Genomic DNA, 23,589 nt, shown 5'->3' with positions numbered 1-23,589 from the left:
CGTCCTCTTGTTCTGCAGTGCCCCTCTAACCTCTGGCTCAAGCAGTGAATTACCGTTATGAGGTGCGTTGCAGGTGGAGCTCCGGCTGCTCCTCTCTGTCTGACTCCTTGCAAAAAAAAAGCAGATTTATGAAAATGGGGGAGTGATTAAACGCATACGCACACCCCCAAACCTGCACTGCACAAACACGTCAGATTCGAAGGTCGGCCTCACTCACCAGCAGAGATGCTCACGACTTCAAATGGTGTCTGCCGTTGCTCGAGCAAGCACCGCTACGTGTCAAAACATTAGTGTTCCGCCAAACCTGACGCTTCGGCTTCCCGTCGCCTGCTGTCACCTCTCATCCACACGCAGTCACACAAATCGTCCCCCCCGCTGCTGCTCACTTTCATCCAAACAAATCAGCCGTTGTCTGCACACAAACACCAGCCAATTAAAGGAGTCTCAAAATTACGGTTTATTTCTAAGTTGCTCTGTGGATAATTATTTACGATAACATTTAAAAAAAACGTCCCCTCACAGAAGATATCAGCGGATCCCTCGTGATTTTGTATTATTTATGTGCTGGTGGCTTCTGACAGTCTCACAAGGATTTGAACCTGTTCGCCGCGGAGCTGCTCACTTTTTAATATCAGCGTCCCGCTCGTTCCGGCGTCTGCTCATCGTATCGTTAATGCTGTGTTTGTAATTCAGTGTTCAGGACGCGTGACGCAGCAGTCTGCAGGGACCAGATATCACTGAATATCACCCAATCTGACCTTGCGGATCGCGCAACTGCATTTTGCATCTGAAAGTCAATAAGGTTTTTTTTTACAGCTGCATTTGTTCATTTTAGCAATTCCGCGGAGACAAGGCAGGAAAACTATGCAGTGGCAGGAGCCTCTCGTTCCAAAGGGAGCATACAAATGAGACGGAGTTAAACCCTGATAGTAAAAGGCAAACCGACGGCGGGTAACACTCCGAGTGGGCACATGTATTTGTGTTTTTTTTTTTTTTTTTGTCGCTCTCTGTTTTATTCCTCAGAGTGTGAAATGCACTACAGTCGACTGGGGGTTTACAAATGTCTCAGGACACAGACAGATGTCAACAATGCGGCGATATTAGTCCCGCGAATTTGCTATGCAGGTCACCACGTTGTTTACTTTTCCCATTTAATTAGAAGATTACACACTTGAGGTATTCTCAACAATGAGGGTTTATGAACTGCAGTGCATTAATTAGTGTCTGCCAAGGAACCAATCATGTCGACTGGAAAATAAAACGAGTTCTCCGACGAGTCAAATGGATTTTTGTTTCCTTGTGTGTGTCACCGGCGAACGTAGACAAAATTGTACATTCACACAAATCTGTAAGACACATGGTCACTGAACTGATATAAATATGTAATATAAGCATGAGGGAGAACAGCAGCCACCACGTATTCCTCTTCACAATTTCAACATGATTGCATCAACGATTTCAATCAATAAATCCCCCATGAATTATTCATGAATGAGTCATGAATTAATTATATGTTATGTCCTGTTTATGCCATTACCAGTTATTGGCCCATAACTGCTTTGCTTATCCTTCATCTCCTCCTCTTCTCACACTCGATCATTTCTTCTCCCTCTTCTTCTGCTTCTTCTCTCTTTGTTTACCTCTTGACCCTCTAAATGTATCAGACTCTCAGAGACCAAAACACCTGCTCCCCATTGAACTTTCCACTTTATCTCACCCAATTAATTGGGAGAAGATTCCATAGAACTGTAATTTTACATTTTAGCCAATAACTTCTAACCCAAGTGAGCTAGATATATTTTTTTCTTTCCTCCTAAATCCCCCGGACTTAAACCGATCATTGCAGCCTGTTTGATTTCCTCTTTTTCTTTTTTTGGGACTCTTCTGATGACTTGAAAGCGAGAAGCTGTTCTACATGGATTGATTGGTCTTTGCGATGCTAATTAATACTGATGTCAATAACACCCTCAACATGATGCTCGTGCCACCGCGATGAAAGAGATTAACGGGGATGTGTTGTGTGTGTGTCTGAGATGAAACACGGCTCAGCTCTTTTAATCAGAAAATTAGCCGTTTGTTAACGAATTGTGGTTTAAATCTGTATTTGGGTGTTTACCCATTTCTCCCTGTTTCTCCCTCTTAACCGCATAGAGCTGTACAATCACAGGTAAAAGCATCTGTATTAGCCCAGTATACTTTCAATATAACTGCATTTGAATAAAATTAGCTTCTGGTTGTCTTTGACTTTTAAAAACAGGCCCTACTGTGGACATTTGTCCTCAAAGTTAAGCTTTACTCCGATTTTTATTAGCTTATATATCAACCTGTTTTATTGAAGCCCATAAAAAAAAAATCACATTTCACAAGGTAAATTGTTACAGCAAATTATCCAATGTATTGAAACGTATATACAATCGTGATGAGTTCGACATTGTGATTGAATGAAGCAATCAAATGGGCAGCGGAGCCACACAGCGGTAACCCATCGGGGGGGCCGGCTCCTGCATTCATGCAGTGTTTGTGGAGGACGCTTTGTCATTACACCGCTGAGATCCCACAGAAAACGTGTGTGTGGGGATTTGCGAGGGCGTGATTAACAATGAGGTGGCACAAAATAACAATAGTGATGATGGAAACTAGATTAGGGACACTATTAAGCAGGGGAGGGGAAAAAAAAAAAAAACGTTCACAAACAAACCTTATTTGCACATCCGCACGGCACACACACACACACTCACACAAACACTCACACGGAACACACCGTAAACACGCAATCACTCAAACACATACAAGTGCACAGGCCCCATAGCTGTAGACCGGGGAGGTGGGGGAAAAATGAGATCAGATTCAGAGAGAGATCACTGATTGAGGGCAGTGAATCGATGGTTGGCTGGAGGCTCCGTGAAACCAGTGAGTGATGGTGCTGCATTTAATCGCCTTTTGTGTTTGTCTCAATTATGCTATATAATGGCTTCTAACACCTGGGCTAATACCGGGCTGAGGGAAACGCTGTGTGCACGAGGAGCCGGTTTTTAAAAGTAAAGACAGGGGTGTTGATAGTCGGCTGACAGCACGCCGGCCACAGTGACAGATTGTCAGTCTCCCCTGTGCGATGGAATAGCCACGGCTCAGTCGGCTATACCGGGCAGAGGCACCGCTTTAATCTGAGCTCTGCATACAGTTTTGTCATTTCTAAACCATTTCCTGCTTCTGTGTGTATTTCTGCGTGTGATAGACGTCGGGGGACCAGTGGACCCCATAGCTCCCACCATCATCATCCCCCCGAGGAACACCAGTGTAACAGTGGGGAGAAACGAAGCCGTCATGGAGTGTGTTGCCAATGCCAGGTAAATTCATACATTTGGACACCGAGGGAGAAATCAATGCAAATAGAGACGTGCACACACAATCAGCACGCCTCCACCTTCCCTCACCTCCAAATGTGATATTTTGCGATTTAAATGAGTCCCCAGATCTTTTGTCTGAACACGAGAGCGCCGTGTTTTGTACATCTCTCATTTTGTACCGCTCCTCCATTCTTCCCTTTGATTCAAGGCTTCCCTCTCCTCTCCCTATCTTCACGCAATCCCAGTCCTGGGTTCTCACTATTATCTCCAATTCAAAGACTTAATCAGGATGACAGATGTATCCCGTTGCTCCCTCAATGCTTTCTAACCTTGAAACAGAATATGAATCTGTATTAAAAACCACGCTCCCTGTCTATTGCTCTCTTTTTTCCTTCTTTTGCCGTCTTCTCAACTTTTCTCTCTCTCCTCCAGACCTCTCGTCAAAATGAGCATCACTTGGAGGAAGAACGGGGCGGTGGTCAGCACGGGGATCCGGGACTTTGGCCGCCGGTTGGTCATCAGCTTGCCGGCGGTCGCTGACAGCGGCTACTACGAGTGCGAGGCGTCGCTCCGCAGCAGCAGCGTCCCCTCCGTCACCGCCGGGGCCTTCCTGCACGTTCTTGGTAAATAACCCGCAGCTCACGTTTTACCCTCAAACAGAGCAGCTGAGCCCCAATTACCCAAATATTGCATCAGCGTGACAACCCCTGTGTCGAGAGAACACTTTGCAATCATGTTTTATTTCAGCCGTTGAGTCGACGCTGCTATCTAGAGTGGTTGCAAATGCTCATTTATCAGAGGAGGGGTCAAGATAAAAGAAAGCGCCCGATTGATTTGTGAGTTGTTTTTTTTTTAAAGCGTTAACAGAACGATATCTCTGTCTTCGCCACAGAGTTCCCTCTGTTTGTCAAAGAGCCACCGGGTCACATCAGCGCGGAGATGGAGAAGGTGGTGGATATCCCCTGTCAGGCGAGAGGTTAGTGATGTCTGTTTGTTGTTTCGCGTGCCGATGCAAGACAGCGTAGAAAAGAATGAAGGGGTCACGATAACACAGGGGAAGACAATAAATCCTCTCCTCCCCTCCCGCAGGCACACCTCAGCCCGACATCGTGTGGTATAAGGACGCGGTGCCCATCAGCCCGGTGAAGATCCCCAGGTACAGGGTGCTGGTGGGAGGCAGCCTCCAGATCAACGGCCTCCTGCCAGATGACACCGGGATGTTCCAGTGTTTTGCTCGCAATCTGGCGGGAGAGATCCAGACGAACACCTACCTCGCCGTTACTAGTACGTCCCTCTTGAAGAAAAATGTCTAAGCTATCTGCACGTCGGCTGCTTAATTCTGCTCATCTTCCCCGCTCCCCTTTTCTTTTTCTTTTTTTTTTCGAATTCTTAAATCCGCTCCTCTGTTCGTCTCTAATCCTCTTTCCTCCCTCCCTCTGTCTTGCCTCCCACACCCGTCTATCTGTGTATCTCTTCGCCGTGACAGATTTGTCACCTTGGATGCTTGGGCCATTATTGGCTATTTATGAATCAGAGAATGTGCAGGAGAAAGCGGGGAGACGGAGGCGCCTTGTCAGATTCCCAGAGCTGTCCCTGAGAAGGAGACCTGACAGCCGCCCCCCCCTTTTTGTCAAGTCTATTAAGCTCTCAGCTGCCGTCTGCTTTATTAGGTAGAAGGCTGTTTAATGTCGCTCATTATCACCTCTGTCTTACCTGATCTTGTTTCTCCCTGTGTGTTTCTCTTTGTGTGTGTGTGTGGCTGACCCCCCTCCCCTCTTAGGCATCGCTCCCAATATCACCGCCGGTCCCTCCGACAGCGCCGTGATTGACAGCATGTCAGTCATCCTTCACTGTGAGACCTCAGGAGCCCCACGGCCAGCCATCACCTGGCAGAAAGGTGCGTGGGCTCTAGCAGCAGGAGGTTCTGTGGGGGAGTGGTTCATTATCCTGCCTTCAGGAAAAGGATTCAGAATATGTTTTTTGTTTTTTTTATCCAAGCCAGCTTTTCTTCTTCAGCTTTGCTGCTTCCCCTCCTGTTTTATCCCCTGACATTTCTCCAATAGCCTAATCTCTCTTTCTCTCTGCCTTCCCTCCTGTCCTCCGTCCCCACACCATCAATCACCTCCGCCCCGTCCTCTCAGGTGAGCGTGTCTTGGCCAGTGGCTCGGTCCAGCTGCCCAGGTTCACTCTGCTGGAGTCGGGCAGCCTGTTGATCAGTCCCTCCCACCTGTCGGACGCCGGCACCTACACGTGCATGGCCAGCAACTCCAGAGGCATCGACGAGGCTTCAGCCGACCTCGTGGTCTGGGGTGAGAAACCGGACACTCTCCGGACATTATTCAAGTATTATTATTAGTTTTGCGTCTTTTATTTTTACCTTTTACCTTTTACCTTGCACATGTGATAAACACTGCAAACCGAGACACAATAATATCAGGTTTGAATGGAAAATTGATATAATGGATGTTGAGGGAAGGCGGATCTGACATGCGGGGGTGTTCTGTGTCGGGGCATCTTTCCACAGGAGCTTATTACTCCTCAGCCTAGAGGGAGGCACACAAGAGGTAAACTGGAGAAGAAGGGATGAGGGAAGGAGGGAAAAGAGGATGAAAGGATGTAAGGGAAGGAGGGAGGAGAGGAGGATTAACGGATGAGGGAAGGAGGATGAGAGGATGAGGGTAGGGATGAGTGAAGGAGAATGAAGGGGTGAGGTGAGTAGGATGAATGGGCGAGGGAAGGAGGATGAGAGGATGAGGGTAGGTATGAGTGAAGGGGAATGAAGGGATGAGGTTTGGGATGAGTGAAGGAGAATGAAGGGATGAGATGAGTAGGATGAATGGGTGAGGGAAGGAGGATGAGAGGATGAGGGTAGGGATGAGTGAAGGAGAATGAAGGGATGAGGGTAGGGATGAGAGAAGGAATATGAATGGATGAGGGTTTGGATGAGTGAAGGAGAATGAAAGGATGAGGGTTGGGATGAGTGAAGGAGAATGAAGGGATGAGGTGAGTAGGATGAATGGGTGAGGGAAAGAGGATGAGGGGATGAGGGTAGGGATGAGTGAAGGAGAATGAAGGGATGAGGTTTGGGATGAGTGAAGGAGAATGAACGGATGAGGTGAGTAGGATGAATGGGTGAGGGAAGGAGGATGAGAGGATGATGGGTAGTTATGAGAGAAGGGATATAAATTGATGAGGGTAGGGATGAGTGAAGGGGAATGAAGGGATGAGTGAAGTAGGATGAATGGGTGAGGGAAGGAGGATGAGAGTAGAGGGGTAGTTTTGAGAGAAGGGATATGAATGGATAAGGGTAGGGATGAGTGAAGGGGAATGAAGGGATGAGGTGAGTAGGATGAATGGGTGAGGGAAGGAGGATGAGAGGATGAGGGGTAGTTATGAGAGAAGGGATATGAATGGATAAGGGTAGGGATGAGTGAAGGGGAATGAAGGGATGAGTGAAGTAGGATGAAGGGGTGAGGGAAAGGACTGGTAATAACTAGAGGCGTGGCCCTGCTCCTTAACCAACTGTTTTTGCTCCAGTAGCATGATTCATATTTAATTCACAATACCAGTCCTTGAACGCCTCGCGAAATACTCCAACGATTGCAGATACCGCATGATTCACCCTTTTTTTTTCAGAGAGACACTCAGTGAAAGACGAGACCCAGTCAGGCAGTCTGTCGTCAGAGCGCTCAAGTGCAGAGAAGCTGAATAAAAACAAAAACCTGTGTTTGTGTTCGCAGCCCGAACTCGTATCACCAAACCGCCACAAGACCAGAGCGTCATCAAAGGGACCAAGGCCGTGATGACCTGCGGCGTGACCCATGACTCCAGTGTCACCATCAGGTAACGCTGATCCATCCACTCACCCAGCCCATTTATCTTTTTTATTTCTTTTTTTTTACAATTACAAGGAGAGATCACGTGTTTCTTTTTGTCTGAGACTTCCTGGCTGTGCGCGGTTCGCCTCGCTGTGTTTTTCCAGCCTTTCACCAACTCCTGTGGGAAGATATTGAAACTCTCACAGTCAGATTGAGGAATTAGCCCATCACTTCTCCCCCCCCCCCCCCCCCACCCCCCCTTCAGGCAGCCTTGAGCATGATAGAGTGTGCGTACATGCATCTGTCTCGGAGGGGGGGGGGGGGGGGGGACTGGAACGGCGTCTGTGGAGCCCAGTGATTAGAGTGCCTGTCACCTGTGGGCCCGCGGCATTGATCAGATCGCGGGGTAAACAGATGAATATGTAAACAGAGTAATAACTTCAGACGGCGCCTTTAATTAAACGCAACACAGAGGAGATTAGCTGGAGAGCCCGGAAAAAAAGTTGCAATTAATCACGGCTGCTCCGAGTGTGTGCATGCATATGTGCATGTGAACAGGGTGGGGGGGGGGGGGGGGGGGGGGGGTTTGTTTGTGACAGGGAAATGAGAAATGAGTGGAGGAAAGGGTTTTGGAACCGTGTGTGTGTGTGTGTGACAGGGAGAGACGCTTCTCAGATTCTGATCACTTTGCCATCAGCCCGCGAAGACTTTATCATCCGTGTCAACATCCTCCCGGGTTTTTCTTTCTGTGTGATCTGACGCCAACACTCGGAGATACACGGGGTTCACGTGTGAGTGACTGACACATGCACATGTAAAACACCTCTAGGTACGTGTGGGAGAAGAGCGGCTCGGTGATTGACGTGAACACGTCGCCCCGCCTGCGGCTGGAGCCCGACGGGACCCTGCACATCTCCCAGACGTGGTCGGGCGACATCGGGACATACGTCTGCAGGGTGACCTCGGTGGGGGGGAACGACTCCCGCAGCGCCCACCTCCGAGTCAGGTCTGCATACCTCCCACATCTCTTCTCTCGCTGTTTGTCTCCCTCTTGTTTACATCTGACCGGGATGTTATTGATGGATTGTTGTCGTCACCGTCGTGGTTTATTGCTGTTCTCCTCGCCCACGACTAGGGCTGCAAAATTCCGGGAATATTCAAAGTGGGAAACTTTCCATGGGAATATACGGGAATATACGGGAATATACGGGAATTAACGAAAAATAACTGGAAATTGTGTAGGTAATTTATACTAACTGTATTTATCTTGTCATATACAGACATAAATATAAACATTTTGTTTTGTCATAGGCTGATTTGAGCCCTGAGGACTATATGCTTCTGGATCTTTGTGTCATTATTAACACAGGTCTTTGCACAATATTTGCAAATGCACACAGCCTTTCCTTCTACATTGGCTGCGTGAAATGTCTCCACACATGAGATAGTGCACGTGGCATTGTTCTGTAGAATAAGATGAGAAAAAAAGCTTGTAAAAAAACACTAAAGCAATGCCAGAGATATAAATAGTTGGCCAAACAATTGGAATCGTCTTTAAAAATATTTACAATTGATGGATAAATGAATAGAACGAGGCTAAATGAACAGAAGAACAATACTCAATCAGTTTGTTAATATATTTCCCCCAGTTATATCATCGAAACTTATCTGACTATTCCTGCACACTCCAGCAGGCCTCAATAGCTCTGCTGTAGTGTGCAGGATGCTGGGAATTATCTGTGCATGTGATAGAGAAATGCACTGTGGAGGGTTGAAATTCAACGTGCAGCGTGTGCTGCATTCCATATATCTTTAGAATAGAGTTTTGAATGATGTTTTTATTGCGCAGCGTTTAATTTGCGAATTTTTTTTTTTTTTTCAAAATTCCCACAATATCTCCATGGAAAGTTTCCGGAAAGTGTCCGGAAATTTACCGGAAATTTTTCGCCCTTTACAACCCTACCCACGACCCATCAAGCCAATATTTACAATGCAGGGCTCTTAGTTTGGCTGTTTAATTCTGTTATTTGCTGCCTCTCTTGTCTGATTCTCTTTGCCTTTTTCATCGTGTCCCTCTCTTACACTCGTATATTCTCATACAGGCAACTGCCCCCACGCTCCAGAAAACCCGATAGCGGTTTTGAGTGTCACGGAGAAGAGGGCTATCAACCTCACGTGGGCCGCGGCCTTCGATGGAAACAGCCCCCTCATCCGCTACATCCTGGAAGTCTCCGAGAACAGTGAGTGGTTTGGAGATCATTGCCTAAGCAGTGGCCCGGTCACCGCACAGAACTGATGCATTTGATTGTTTCTTGTTAGTCATTTTAAAGACAATATTGTTGCTCTAATATTGTTACCCAGAAGCTCTCATTTCCTACCCCTGTTATTATATTACACTTCCATTGTTTTCTGAAATTGGCCCTTGCGTCCTCTCTTACCTTCCGCCATCAGTGAAACTCGATTGCCTCACCTTCCCCGCGAACGATCAGGGGAAACCAAATTGTGTTGATGTCCAATGCTCTTATCTTCCTTTCGCTTGATAAAGATCAAAGGAATGTGAAAGCTCTCACCCGCGGAGAGTGAATCGTTCAGCCATTTCTCACCGAAGCTCGCGCTAACTGAGAGGATGACAGCTCATTAAGAGGAAAATGAATCCGAAGATGCAGATGGGATCTGTTTTTGTGGATAATTGAATCTCAATCTGATATTTAGAGAGGGAGTACACACAATGAATTACCTGCTTTTTATCAGTGTGGCTGCGATATTATTATTACGGAAAAAGAAACAATGGTGTGCCATGATAGTCAGGGATGACGTTCGAATGTGAGTTGTCGGAGAGATTATTCTCAAGAAAAATGTTCTCGCACAAGGTCATAAACTGACTGCTTGTTTTTTTTTGCTCACAGCTCTTTTTTGTACGTGTGTGTGTGTGTTTGTTTGTTTGTTTCTCTCCGTCTCAGATGCGCCTTGGACGGTGCTGCTGGCCAACATCGAGCCAGAGTCCACTGGGGTGACCGTTGGTGGCCTCATCCCAGCGCGCTCGTACCAGTTCCGCCAGTGCGCCGTCAACGACGTGGGCAGGGGCCAGTTCAGCAAGGAGACTGACCGGTGGGCATTGTTGCTGTGCACCCACATAAATTTGAAAAACCGCTGCTGGTAGTCCACTGGCTGCACTTTGTGGGCCTCTTCATAGTGGCAGAACGAGCCGCTCATCCGCCCCTCGTCTTGGCAGCTTAATAGAAAAAAAACCCTGATTATTTCCTGTTAAGTCCACTTTTTGGCTTTCCCTCCTGTGGGTGTAAGGGAGAGACGAGCCAGTTTTTTCCGGGACAGGCCGTTTTCAAGATAAAACTGTGAATGAGCTGAAATTGCACTTTGTGAAGACTTGATTCGTGTGCTGACCCAGCTTCATCTCTCTCCCCGCTATTAACTGTCTCGGCTGTACTCCGCCAGCAGAATACAGAGAGGCTTGAAAGAGGCAGAGATCCACGTGGACTCGAGTCTCAAGTGAAATTTTTTTGGCTGGTTAGACGGAGCGGTCCTAATCACACACCAGAAACCCAATCAGACACAAACACACAAACACACACAGACACACATACACAGACACACACACAGTTCACCTGTACACGCGTCTATCCGACCCCGTCTCCTCCGGCGCCACCAATTTCCTGCTTATATTCCTGCAGCAGCGAGCCCTGCACCCCTGCCCCACCGTGCACCCACCTTGTCGCACCACACACTCATTTGCAGAGCCGAGTTCTGTGCCCGGACAAGGCTGCACCGCAGGAGGGTGACTGAGTGTCAGCGAGAGTGCAGGGCTTTGCCGAGGCATCTCCCCGGCGCGCCTCTTTGATCCTAAACACTCTGCTTTATCTCCTCCAGAGCAGTGCTCCGGTGCGCCGGGAAGAAATCAAGATGTCATCTTAAATTGACTTAAGGGAAAAGTCTGCCTCGATCTCTCTTTCTTGTTCTTTTATGTATCGTTCTATCACCCGCGCTGTCTCTCCGTTGTGCCGCTGCTCCGCTCTTACCAGGGCCTCTTTGATCCTTGTCACGCCACAGCCAGATGTCCCTCTGTGGACAGTATGAGAGAGAATGTGTTTCTGGACAAAGACGCAGCCACATTTTTTTTCCACTTTGCTCTATGGCCCTTTTGAAGAAAAGACAAAAAAATAGCTTTACTATGATTTGATGTCTATGATGAAACGAGATTGAAATATCCGAAACCGGTTATAATGAATGTGTATATCTTCTCTACTCTTTGTCTCTTCCATCACTCCTCTCTCCCCTCGTCACTTTCCCAGGCTAACTCTCCCCGAGGAGCCTCCCAGTGCCCCCCCTCAGACCGTCATCGCGAGTGGCCGCACCAACCAGTCCATCATCATCCAGTGGCAGCCACCGCCGGAGAGTCATCAGAATGGTCCACTCCAGGGCTACGTCATCAGGTAAGAACCCGTCTGGTTTCTTTCCTGGGGATAGGTGCCCGTCCTGCCGTGCCATTCAGGTGTTATAATAACTGTTATGTCAGCTCTTTGTCTTCGTCTCCATTTCGCTTCATTCTCACTCACCGCTGCAATAGAATAATTGGTGCCAATTAAATACCTTCCTCTCTACTCCCCATTCATCTGTTGTCACCTCTCTTATTGTAACCTTTTAATATCTGTTCAGCCTGGCCTCTCTCCCACAGCTTCTTTTTCCCAGAGAATGCCTGTTCTAATATATTTATGTTTTTTTTGTCCGTCTGTCTGTCTGTCTCTGTCCATCAATTACCCGCCTCCGCCTGCCAGGTACTGTCTGTCCGGGCTGCCAGTGGATTGCCAGATGAAAAACATCACCAGTCCGGACCAGACCAGTCTGCTCCTGGAGGACCTCATCATCTGGACCAACTATGAGATCGAGGTGGCAGCGTATAACGGAGCAGGCCGGGGCACGTACAGCCACAAAGTCACCGAGTGGACTCTGCAAGGAGGTGAGCAGTTTCCTGTCGGCTTCATGAATCCCATTTAGTGCCGGCAGCCTCGTCCCTGTGGCTGAGCCCGCAGCACCAGACGTGGGAACGACGGTTCAATCCAATCATCTCTTATCAGCCTTCAAATTAAGAGCCACATTTTTTTTATCCGTAGCCCATCGCCGCTCCGAATGCTTTGCAAACCTTGAAACAGGTGATTCACTATTCACCTCTGTTTCTCTGGGCAAGTTCTGTGTGGTTAACTTTGCAGTAAACGCAATGCTCCAAAACAAAGTGGAAACATGAGGAAAGAGCCAATAGCTTCATCGCAGCCTTTTTCTAAGAGAAGAAAAAATACTCAAGGTCTTATTTTCGCCTGGTGGATTTTTTTACTGTTTTAATTCCCTGATTTGAATCTTTTTTTTTTCCTCTGATGGCAACACTTCACAAAAAAATAAATCCCGGAGACGTTGGCAGCATCTCTGAGCACAGACTGAATTGACTCCGCACATAAACTACACAGGTGATGGTGTGCGTCAGACTTGTGACGTGGCTGAAGACGGAAATTGCCTCCATTGATTTCACGTCTCGTTTTACATGCCGGGAAATATAATTAGAATGCACGTCGGGAACACCTCCGCTACACATTTCCATCAATCCCAGTGATTTCAACACCTTATGTTCTTTCCCTCTCTGTCTATTACAAAATCTTCAGAGGGAACCTGAAAGCACCATCTGGATGGCAACACAATGTTGCCGTGCTCGATAAAGGAATCAGTCGATCTATCTATCCGCCGTAGTCACATATGTTACTGTAAATTTACACCAAGCTGAATCTAATGGGATTATTTTTGATAAACCAGATATTAACATGCAGACTTTTTTTTTATATCAAGATATATAACCAATGTAGACGTTAGTTAATGCATCAGCCCCCTTGAAAGGTTTCTTTTTTATTAGAAGTAGCTTGAACGATTTTCTCCTTTTCTCGCTTTCCTAAAAAAAAAAAAAAAAGTCAATTCATAGATTAGTCTTTAAAATGCTGCTGCCAGACTTAAACAAGCAGAAAAAAAAGAGGATTCCGCTCCTGGTTCAGAGATGCTGCGCTCGCTTCCAGTGTGATTTGAAATTCCTTTAACTTGTATATAAAGCTTTGTAAGGCTTAACACACTCACATATCTCTGAATCCCTGTCATGTTAAATCCACTCCACGAACAGAGATCCTCGACACCAGGCTCGCTGAAAAACTCTCAAGAGCACTCATAAGAAAACTGGGAGTGTTTCCTGCTGCTCTGTTCTTCTCCGCTGCTCAGATGCAGGATATTTTGGCTGCTCTAGATTGCTACATATGGCCTTACAGCGAGAAGGTTCCTGGTTCAAATCCCAGTTTAGCCAGGGGTCTTTCTGTGTGGAGGTGGCATGTCGGTGATTGGTTGTTTAAGCAATATTTGTTTAGTTCGTTTTTCGTTGTTGGCAGGTCTACAATTATTTATAGAGGAAATGTTTGGCATATGATTCCCTATATTTATCTGACCCAGGCGTTTTGTTTACCCAGTGGCTCTGTATCCCACGCCACTCACACAAACACCTACACATTCACACACACCCCCCATCCACCCTCTGTCAAATCACTTATTCGTGCTGCAAATGCAAATGTCGGTAACGCTGTGAAGAGGCTATCTACATTCATGTTTATCTCTCCTCACTGTCATTTCATTTCTCACTTGTTCATCGTTACCTTTCGATTCAGATTATCTGTTGTTTCTTCTGGCTCCTTTATGTTATGGGTTGTGGAGTGTGAGCGTGTGGGGCGTACAAATATTCTCTTTCTGTCACTTTCATTCGGCTGGATGATTATAAAGTACTTCAGATGCTCCAGAAGTAATTGATCATATCTAGTATGTATTATTACTGACATCTTGGAAACTTCAGCGCAGTACTTTTGATGCCTTTTCAATCAATCATGTAACGAGTGGCTCCAAACTAGACTCTGCAATTAAACAAATGTGCCGCATTTGAAGAAAACATGAAAAAACTTGAGATTCCTGTGTTTAATTATCAAAACTGTGAAACCTGGAAGGTATGTGGCAAAACTCGCCGTTTTATTTCCATCTCACTTCTCCTTGTGAAAAGAATTCATAAAGATTTCATCATCCCAGTCACTGTCAGTGAATAGCGGCAGCGAACAAGGCATTCATGTTGTTTAGCTCAGCTCTCATTAATTAGACGTCTCCATCACTCACTCCATTGAAGGCACAAGAGCAGATCATGATGTGAATTTAAATACATTCAAAGGGAATCAAGGATAGCGGCGGGTGAAAGGGGCCAACGCGTTGACGTGCGACTCGCCGACTCTTTTCCGGTGTTGCATCAGAATGGCGTGCTCACTTCAGACAGAGTGCTGCAGGCTTCACCTGGAAGCCGCCTGAGGCAACCGCTCTCACACCCTGTTTGATTGGCATGTTCCTCCCTCCTCAAATGAGCCAGAATACAAGAACCAGAGAAATCAGACTGATTCTCACACCCAAACAGAGGCTGCTCTGAAAATGTTCTTTTCCCTCATCTGCAGTCCCTCCTCATCACCCCCCTTCCCTGGCTTTTCTGCAGCCCCTCTCTCTCTCTCCATCGCTCTCTCCCCCCACCCCACTCTAACGCTCTCATTCTTTTTTCCTCCTCTCCCTGGATCAGTGCCCACTGTGCCACCAGGAAATGTGCAAGCCGAGGCTGTCAACTCCAGCACGGTGCGTTTTACCTGGAGTGCCCCGAGCCCTCAGTTTATCAATGGAATCAACCAGGGATATAAGGTGAGCAGCCCCCCCTCTCTGTCAACTAGTGCTCTCTAGTGGCCAGAGGTAGAAGAGCACTCTGTCATCGGAGACGTGACAAGCTGTGACATTGTGGAACTAACCCAATTTTTGTGTGTAAATTAACTCAACAATTTTTTTATGTCAACACTTAAAACTTGAAAGCCTGTAACGTGGAAATTCAAACCCTGTGCCCAATCGCATCCTTTCCAGCTGTTGGCATGGGAACCCAGTCATGCAAATGAGGTCACCATGGTTACGGCTCGTCCCAACTTCCAGGACAGTGTCCACGTCGGCTACATCTCCGGCCTCAAGAAGTTCACAGAGTACTTCACGTCGGTGCTGTGCTTCACGACCCCGGGGGACGGGCCCCGCAGCCCACCTCAGCGGCTGCGCACCCATGAGGACAGTAAGTGCAGCCGCTCAGACTGTTATGTGGTAGTCGCAGATTAACTGAGATAATTACGTGTCAGGCTGTTGTTCTGTTCATTTAACTGCCTGCTAATATTTTTTAAAGCCCCTGGTGCTGTGGGACATCTCAGTTTCACTGACATCTTGGACACCTCACTAAAAGTCAGCTGGAAGGAGCCACTGGAGAGAAATGGAGTTCTCACAGGTAACCATTAAAGATGGCGGTAACCCGTCTGCTTTTTGCACAATTTATGTGTCGCCCGAGCTTTGTTAACCGTGGAAACTATTTGGGATGTGCCGACTCGTCCAGGCTACCGTATCTCCTGGGAGGAGTTCAACAGGACCAATACTCGGGTGACCCATTATTTGCCCAGCCTGACTCAGGAGTACAAGGTGACGGGGCTCACCGCCCTCACCACTTACACCATCCAGGTCGCAGCCATGACCGCCAAGGGCCAGGGCCTGCTCTCCGCCTCCACCATCTCCTCTGGTGTGCCGCCAGGTCAGTGGTCAAATGAGCAAAAGAACAATTTGAATGGAAGTAAAAAAATGAAGTAAAGTTGAAGTATTTCAAATATCCACCAAGCACTCTGTTAATAGGTTTTAAAATGCAGCTCTTGCGACTGAAGAGATTTCTATTAAGGTATGTTTAACAAACCATTTTTTTTTAATTAGTCTTTCCTCTGTGCTCTTTCACAGAGTTGCCCGGTCCTCCCACCAATTTAGCGATTTCCAACATCGGCCCCCGCTCTGTCACTCTGCAGTTCAAACCCGGATACGACGGCAAGACCTCCATCTCCCGCTGGCAGGTGGAAGCTCAGGTGAGACACTCTGACACAATAAGAACAACCTGTCTTTTGTGTGTCGGATGTCTTAACGTTGGCGCACAGGTGTAAGTAGCTCATTAGTTTCATTTATTTAGCCGCTTATATCACTCTGCGTTTCAGATTGGCATAATAGGAGAGAATGAGGAATGGCTGATGGTTCATCAGCTGGCTAATGAGCCTGATGCTCGATCGCTGGAGGTCCTGGAGCTAAACCCTTATACTTTCTACAGGTGAGCGCACAAAGCAAATTACGCTTGTAAACTGTATTTGCTATGTAATAAAAACCCATATTTTGCTCAATCCTCTTGTATAAACTGATTCTCCTTTATCTTTATGATCCGTTTTACTGTCATCCTGGATATGTGGCTATGTTTGCGTTGTGTTCTGTAGTTCTCTCCTCATAAACGGATCCTATTCTCCATTACTGCAATGACCTAGTTTCCCTTTGGCCATCGTTAAAGTTTCATCCAATCTAATCTAATCTAGTCTAAAGTAATCTAACCCTAATCCTTTCTCATATCGCTTCCCTATCACGAGGAGAGGGATTCCAGAGTCATCTTTTTTTTCTCTGCCCCAGGTTCCGAATGCGCCAGGTAAACATCGTGGGCACCAGTCCTCCCAGTCAGCCCTCCAGGAAGATCCAGACCCTGCAGGCCCCTCCGGACATCTCCCCAGCCAACGTCACCCTGCGCACAGCCAGCGAGACCAGCCTGTGGCTCCGCTGGGTGGTGAGTTTGCGCGGCTCATTGCACTTTGGGGCGTGACTCAGCGCGTCTGGAGTTGGTTAGGTTTTTATTAGATTATTATTAAAGTCAAATATGCATGTCCGGGTTTCGACCTTGCGCCACCGAAGCAGTGCACTGTACATTACGACTAGATGACTATTTCAATTTGCCATCTTTTTTTCACATTTTTGTCCTTCTCGTCGGCGGCGGTGGTGGAAAGTCATGTTGGGATGAGAATAAACTGATATAATATTTGACTGCTACACTCATAAACTAGGCTTTGTGCAAATCTAATTTAGGTACAGTCATTCTGCCTTTAAAAATCACAACGCTCCAATCTTTTAAGTTTCTTTCTTTCAGTTCTCTATCTCTCTCATCGAGTTATTTGGAAAAAACTAAATACTTTAAAATCACTCCTATCGCTAAACCTCAATTTAGAATTACGCACACGTATTTTGTCTTTATTATGCAGCAGATTTTTACTATGCATGAAAATTTGAATGTGCCATTGTGTTCTTGTTCTCTCGATGCTGAACACAGGTTGGGCATTTGTTGTATTTTGGAAAGGTGCATGCACTCTGTCCTTGATTGTGGCTGTTGTCTGCATCAGTATTCGGGCCAGTGTGTTTCCCTGCTACATCTGCCCATTATCGTCCCGGTGCCAGTGGCTAAGCTCGGTGCCAGGTTGTGACAGGCAGCGGCAGAGCCCCCCCGCGGCTCCTGCAGGATTAAAAAGAAAAAGTGCATGTTACCTGGATTTAACAGCAGAGGGGTGTCGGCGGTGTGTGATACAGCACCAGCAAATTGATGGAATAGCGCCAGGATTTTGGGCTCTTTAAAAAAAAAAGCCGGGCTAAACTGTAGTAACATTTTGTGGTCCACTTTATTGGCATGGCAGTGGAAGTCTTGGCAGCCTGAACCAAGGCCACGTTGATTTGAAGAACACGAGCGCTGTCATAAAAGCCCCGTGCATGTTTGCGTTAGGATGCTCACTTATCACGTTCAATTATATGCATAGGTCAGTGTGCGATAGTAAACATGTACGTCTGTTTTTCTAATTTATTCTCTCTGGCTGAGCGACTTTTTGAGTCATTGCCAACACCTGCTTTTGCCGAGCAGTTAATTTATATATTGATGAACTAATCACTCAAACCTGCACAGCAATCAGGCTTTTAATTACTTTTCAATACCTATATTTCCTCGTGAAGTATGAAATATTGAGATACAATTATTAATGAACTGGGGGGGGGGGATCTCTCACAGCCTCTTCCAGAGTGGGAGTACAATGGGAATCCGGATCTCGTCGGCTACAAGGTCCAGTACTCCAAGGCCGCCTCCAAAGGGGGGGTTCTCTCCCACGTCATCATGGACCGGCTGGAGAGGGAGTTCACCATCGAGGACCTGGAGGAGTGGACGGAGTACGAGGTCCGAGTTCAGGCCGTCAACGGGATCGGCTCGGGAACCTGGAGCCCGCCGGTCCACGGCAGGACCCGGGAGTCTGGTGAGGAGGGGGGGAAATGTGTCCAGGGAACCCCACTTTAAAAAGTCAGATAGATATGTTTATTTGAAGTGCTCTGAACATGGCCCTTTGCCTCCCTGCCGCAGTGCCCTCCAGCGGTCCCACCAATGTGTCGGCCTTCGCCACCACCTCCAGCAGCATCCTGGTGCGCTGGGGAGAAGTCCCGGCCACTGACCGCAACGGACTCATTCTGGGATACAAGGTCAAATAACTGATCCACATCAGAATCTCTACATGACTGTCGAGTAAATTATACATGTGCATGAAACCGTCCCCTTCAAAAAAATTCCCCTCACCGTGTGACGTCCCCTGCGTCTCTCAGGTTGTGTACAAGGAGAAGGACTCGGACAGAGCGCCCGACTTCTGGATGGTGGACGGCAACACCAGCCACAGCGTGCAGCTGACCGGCCTGGGCAAGTACGTCCTGTACGAGATCCAGGTGCTGGCGTTCACTCGTATCGGGGACGGACGCAGCAGCTCGCCCTCCATCCTGGAGCGGACGCTGGACGACGGTAAGCGGATTTAATCACGTTGTTATCGATGAAACATTGTTTTTTTTTCCCCTCAATGTTTTTAATGGCACCGACCGCTGAGAGGATTTCAGTTGATGAGGTTCACTTTTCATTTCCTTGATGCAGTTTTTATGAAAGGATTTATGTCACAAATAAAATTAATTTAGCTTTCTTGTTGGTTTTTGTTTGTGACAGTGCCAGGACCTCCAGTTGGCATCCTCTTCCCAGAAGTCAGGACCACCTCGGTGAGGCTCATCTGGCAGCCGCCCGCTCAGCCCAACGGCATTATCCTGGGTGAGTGTTCAATATACAGACTTCACATGTTATTATTGTGAGGCGAAGGCAAGAGGCAAATCTATTTATCCGGTGCCTTTCTACAACAAGGCGGTTCCAAGTGCTCTATAGCTGCACCGTTAAAAGGCATCAAGACGAGTCAATTACAGAGGACACAGATAAAGAGGATATATAAAGACAACAATAAAAAATGGAAGATAAAAGGAATAATTAGACAGAATAAAAGCCGGAGAGTCAAACTTACAGCGCAGCTACAGATGTGAAAAGTTCCAAATTCATTTTACAGAACACAGTGGCAAAGAGAAAGTTCTTATTTCAACAAAACACGTCTTTCTCTCTGCTCTCCGCCGTTTGTTTGATTTTGAAGTACGGCTGGATCTTTTTTGTCTTTGCTTCTGCTTTGCTATGCGTGACTGGGTATAATATGAGTTTGTCCCCTCAGCCTATCAGATCACATACAGACGGAACTCTTCAAATAGCAACGCTGCCACCGTGGACGTGCTGAGCCCCAGCGCGCGGCAGTACACGGCGACGGGTCTGAAGCCAGAGCTGGTTTATGTATTCCGCCTCACCGCTCAGACACGGAAAGGCTGGGGGGAGGCGGCGGAGGCTCTGGTGGTCACCACGGAGAAGAGAGGTAAATATACTGGGGCTCAAATTTAATTATTTAATTTATCCACCTCTTAAATATGTAATCAAGTTCCGGAGTGACCGTGCGTGTGTCTGTGTGTGTGATTGTGTGTGTGTGTGTGTGTCTGTGTGTGTGTGTGTGTGTGTGTGCGACCTTCAGCCCGACCCCAGCCCACCAGCCGCCCTGTTGTGCCTCAAGAGGAGGTCCAGGCGCGCAGAGTGCTCTTGTCATGGGAACCAGGCAGCGACGGCCTGTCCCCAGTCCGTTACTACACAGTCCAGTTCAGAGAGCTGCCCGACAGCAACTGGACCGTCCACTCTGCGTCGGTCAGACACGAGACTCACTCCTACATAGTGGACAGGTAGGCTTCAAATGTCTTCTGTGAATAAACTGAAACATGGCTGCACAAGCTTTAGTTCAGTCAGGTAACATAAATACAAAATATAGGTACAAATATACGTGGGGTGTGGTAGAAAGTAGTAACCACTCCCAAATATAACAAAAAGGTTATATATTGGTATAAAAGAGAACGTTTTGACATATTTGCACCATTGCACAAATTGCACTATTGTTGTTTTATTTTCTCTTCAGCTGTTTTTATATATATAGAGATATATATACTTTATTTTCTATTTTAAATTTTGATATTCTATTTTTTTTTTTTTTAATTTCTTTATTGAGCAACAGAGATACAAAGTAAGAACATGAAATAGATATTTTACAATGCTCACATTTTTCAAATTTTTTACATTTTACGTTAGCCCTCCTCCCGCATATCCACCCACACCTCCTTTTCCTGTAGGAGGTCCCACCCCTATCTGCCTCTAGGTAAAGGGAAAAGAAAAGAAAAAAGAGAAAAGAGAAAAAGAAACAAAAATAAAGATTAGGGACAAAACAAAAGACAAAGAGAGTAAATTAAAGAAAAGCTAACGATATTCTATTTTATTCTATTTTATACTATTTCTATTTTATTTTTTAGGTTGTAATTACTTGAGCATTGCTAGAAGAGAGCCTGTGACTCAAGCACTTCACTGCCAGCGACTGCTTAATGTTACTGTTGTGCATTTGATAATACAAATCTTGAATCTTGAATCTTGAATCTTGAATCAGAAGGGGGGGGAAATGCTAAATAAAAAGAGTATGAATATCATCATCTAAACAAGCTTTATGTCTTTCTGTAGCCAGACAATAACACAGAGGAAACCAATAAATGCACATTTTCATTCCACAAGATAACTCCATTAGGTTTAACAGAGGAACCGGCCTGGGGATGTTTCACACACAGGCACATGAGGAATTCTTCGCCCTTAACACGACGTCCACGTTTTGCACTCTCTCTCCTTCTCCTTTCAGGTTGAAGCCCTTCACCTCCTACCAGTTCCGCATTAAAGCCACTAACGACATCGGAGACAGCGAGTACAGTCAGGAGAGCGAGGCCATCACCACGCTGCAAGACGGTGAGACCTCGGCGACCCCGGTGCATCAGCGTCATTACCGGTTGTGTGAACACGCCGTTACGGCCGTGTGTTGACTGTGGATTTTCCCAGTGAACACTTGACAACATCAGTGCTTGTTCTCTCCCTCTCATGCTGTTCCTATCCAGAATGTTTGAATTATAAATCGCTCTCCGCAGCTGGTTTGCTTTGTTAACACCAAAATTCCCTTTTTTTTTTTTTTTTGTGGTGTGTGCTTATCTTCCAGCCCCAGACAAAGCCCCGACAATTATGTCTGTTACACCTCACACAACCACATCTGTGCTGGTCCGCTGGCAGGTAGGCTGTTGAATTACCTGGCGCTATGACTGGAAGACTCAATGGTGACGGTGGAATTTTGTTGGCCCGGAGCTGCCGGTTGTGACGCAGCGTGTTTGTTGAAGTTTTGAGCATTAAGACCTCCTCTGTTCCGCAGCCTCCCTCTGAGGATCACATCAACGGGGTCCTGTTGGGGTTCAGGGTCCGGTTCAGAGAGCTACACTACGACCGGCTGCGCAGCTTCACCGTCCGCACGGTGAACAGCCCCTCCGCCAACTGGGCCGATCTCACCGGTGAGTTCACCTCTTCTCTGTTTCAGCTACTTTGGGTTACAATGCACGAACGGATTGATTCAATGTTTTTATTTAATTATTTTATGTAGGAGTTCTAACAATTATACTTTTTCATATTTGATGCTTGTACCTAAAGCCGTCAATATTTATGTATTTTTTGGTGCAAGTTTAGAGAATATGTTAATATATGTGTAACCACAATGAAAATAATAATGAAAGAAACTAAAGAAACTGAGAAAAAGGAATAAATTACAAAAGGTTGAATAAAAACAGTTAGCTAGATGGTCCATGAACATATAAACATACATGTGCACACTTACTCACTTATGTATATCATATATCATACATGTTGCAAATTGACATGGGCTGTATTCTGTATTGCTATTCAGTTTTCTGATTTCTAATTCTTTAGTTTATCTTTTAATTTATAGTATGGTGTTCACATTGGACCTCCAGTTGTTGAATGAGAAGTTCCTCGTTGTGTGTTTCATAGCTGTAAATCTTAAATATCCTTTATTTGTATCTGTCTATTTCTAAAGTGATGTCAGATGGTGATTTGCCTAAAATAATACATTTGATTGGGACTATTATCATGATAGAGATTATATTTAATTGCCAGTATGTTTTGAGTAAAAGACAGAAAAGTAAAATATGTGAATGAGTCTCCTAATGTCTCCACTCCTTCCTGATCCTTTGACCCCTCACCCTTTGTTCTCCCGCTCTTCCCCCCCCACCCCCTCCTACCCCCCCCCCCCCCGGTCAAACCTCCAGCTCCTTACAGTGTCAGGAACCTGAGTGAATCCTCACTCACCCAGTATGAACTGGATAGTAAGTGTTATATAATTTCCCTTTTTACGTCTTCTGCTGCATCGCTCTGTGTCTGTCGGCACGTCACCCGCTGAACTTCAAATCCACATAACATACCATTTGTATAATAATTCACAGCAAGCACCCGTTTGCACCATCCTCCCACTCAGCCGTATCCGCTGAGGAGCCGCAGCTGATTCTAATGATGTGTGTACGGCTTTAATCTCTCCAAGATGCCTTACCATTATGTCAGTGTGTTTTCTTTCTGTGTAATCACTGACAAAAATCACCCCCCCCCCCCCTCCCCCCCATGTCCCGACAACAACCCCAATTGTTGGCCTTATAATTCCACAACCTCGTTTTGTTATCTTTCACTCTTTCATTTGTGATGCTGTGGTTGCCGTGGGCCTCACTATGCCCGTGTGTGTCTCCTCAGAATAACTTTTTTTTTTTTTATCTTAACTGTTCTTTTAAAATGAATGTGCTGGGTTCTGTCCCTGCAGATTTGAGTAAACACAAACGCTACGAGATCCGTCTCAGTGTGTACAACGCCGTGGGGGAGGGGCCGAGCAGCTCGCCACAGGAAGTGTTTGTCGGAGAGGCGGGTATGTTTTTTTTTTGTGTGTCCTCGTCTTTATTTCTTAACAGGCCTACAAGCAGTGATAACATTTCTACTATAGTCATGATCTGATCTTTGCCCCATTCTAGTTCCAACAGCCCCTCCCCAGAATGTGGTGGTCCAGTCCTCAACAGCCACACAGCTGGACGTCACATGGGACCCCCCTCCTCTGGATGCTCAGAATGGGGACATACAGGGTTACAAGGTTCTATCTTTTTCCTAATATCTTTCTTATTTCTATATTTTCATTTAAAAATACTTTAATTCTCAAAACAATTCC

The 23,589-nt window shown here is 46.4% G+C and overlaps 1 protein-coding gene across 1 annotated transcript in view; it reads left to right on the top strand.

Moving 5' to 3' along the window:
* sdk2a (sidekick cell adhesion molecule 2a) overlaps positions 1 to 23,589 on the top strand; it is an 86,542-nt gene that overhangs the window by 51,884 nt on the left and 11,069 nt on the right. Inside the window, exons 6-36 of the mRNA XM_053444401.1 lie at positions 3,236 to 3,347; positions 3,780 to 3,970; positions 4,240 to 4,323; positions 4,437 to 4,631; positions 5,128 to 5,244; positions 5,489 to 5,656; positions 7,088 to 7,190; positions 7,995 to 8,172; positions 9,270 to 9,405; positions 10,126 to 10,273; positions 11,473 to 11,613; positions 11,956 to 12,137; positions 14,805 to 14,920; positions 15,134 to 15,329; positions 15,438 to 15,536; positions 15,642 to 15,833; positions 16,031 to 16,152; positions 16,279 to 16,388; positions 16,736 to 16,886; positions 18,147 to 18,384; positions 18,489 to 18,604; positions 18,725 to 18,914; positions 19,110 to 19,208; positions 19,651 to 19,845; positions 19,999 to 20,200; positions 21,193 to 21,296; positions 21,541 to 21,611; positions 21,748 to 21,883; positions 22,655 to 22,711; positions 23,194 to 23,295; positions 23,399 to 23,514. Coding sequence (XP_053300376.1) covers positions 3,236 to 3,347; positions 3,780 to 3,970; positions 4,240 to 4,323; positions 4,437 to 4,631; positions 5,128 to 5,244; positions 5,489 to 5,656; positions 7,088 to 7,190; positions 7,995 to 8,172; positions 9,270 to 9,405; positions 10,126 to 10,273; positions 11,473 to 11,613; positions 11,956 to 12,137; positions 14,805 to 14,920; positions 15,134 to 15,329; positions 15,438 to 15,536; positions 15,642 to 15,833; positions 16,031 to 16,152; positions 16,279 to 16,388; positions 16,736 to 16,886; positions 18,147 to 18,384; positions 18,489 to 18,604; positions 18,725 to 18,914; positions 19,110 to 19,208; positions 19,651 to 19,845; positions 19,999 to 20,200; positions 21,193 to 21,296; positions 21,541 to 21,611; positions 21,748 to 21,883; positions 22,655 to 22,711; positions 23,194 to 23,295; positions 23,399 to 23,514 — 4,367 coding nt within the window. The remainder of the gene's footprint in view (positions 1 to 3,235; positions 3,348 to 3,779; positions 3,971 to 4,239; positions 4,324 to 4,436; positions 4,632 to 5,127; positions 5,245 to 5,488; positions 5,657 to 7,087; positions 7,191 to 7,994; positions 8,173 to 9,269; positions 9,406 to 10,125; positions 10,274 to 11,472; positions 11,614 to 11,955; positions 12,138 to 14,804; positions 14,921 to 15,133; positions 15,330 to 15,437; positions 15,537 to 15,641; positions 15,834 to 16,030; positions 16,153 to 16,278; positions 16,389 to 16,735; positions 16,887 to 18,146; positions 18,385 to 18,488; positions 18,605 to 18,724; positions 18,915 to 19,109; positions 19,209 to 19,650; positions 19,846 to 19,998; positions 20,201 to 21,192; positions 21,297 to 21,540; positions 21,612 to 21,747; positions 21,884 to 22,654; positions 22,712 to 23,193; positions 23,296 to 23,398; positions 23,515 to 23,589) is intronic.

The sequence above is a fragment of the Pleuronectes platessa genome, chromosome 16 (genome assembly GCF_947347685.1).
Source record: "Pleuronectes platessa chromosome 16, fPlePla1.1, whole genome shotgun sequence".
In the NCBI taxonomy this organism is placed as follows: domain Eukaryota; kingdom Metazoa; phylum Chordata; class Actinopteri; order Pleuronectiformes; family Pleuronectidae; genus Pleuronectes; species Pleuronectes platessa.
This window is presented reverse-complemented; position numbering and strand designations above follow the sequence as displayed.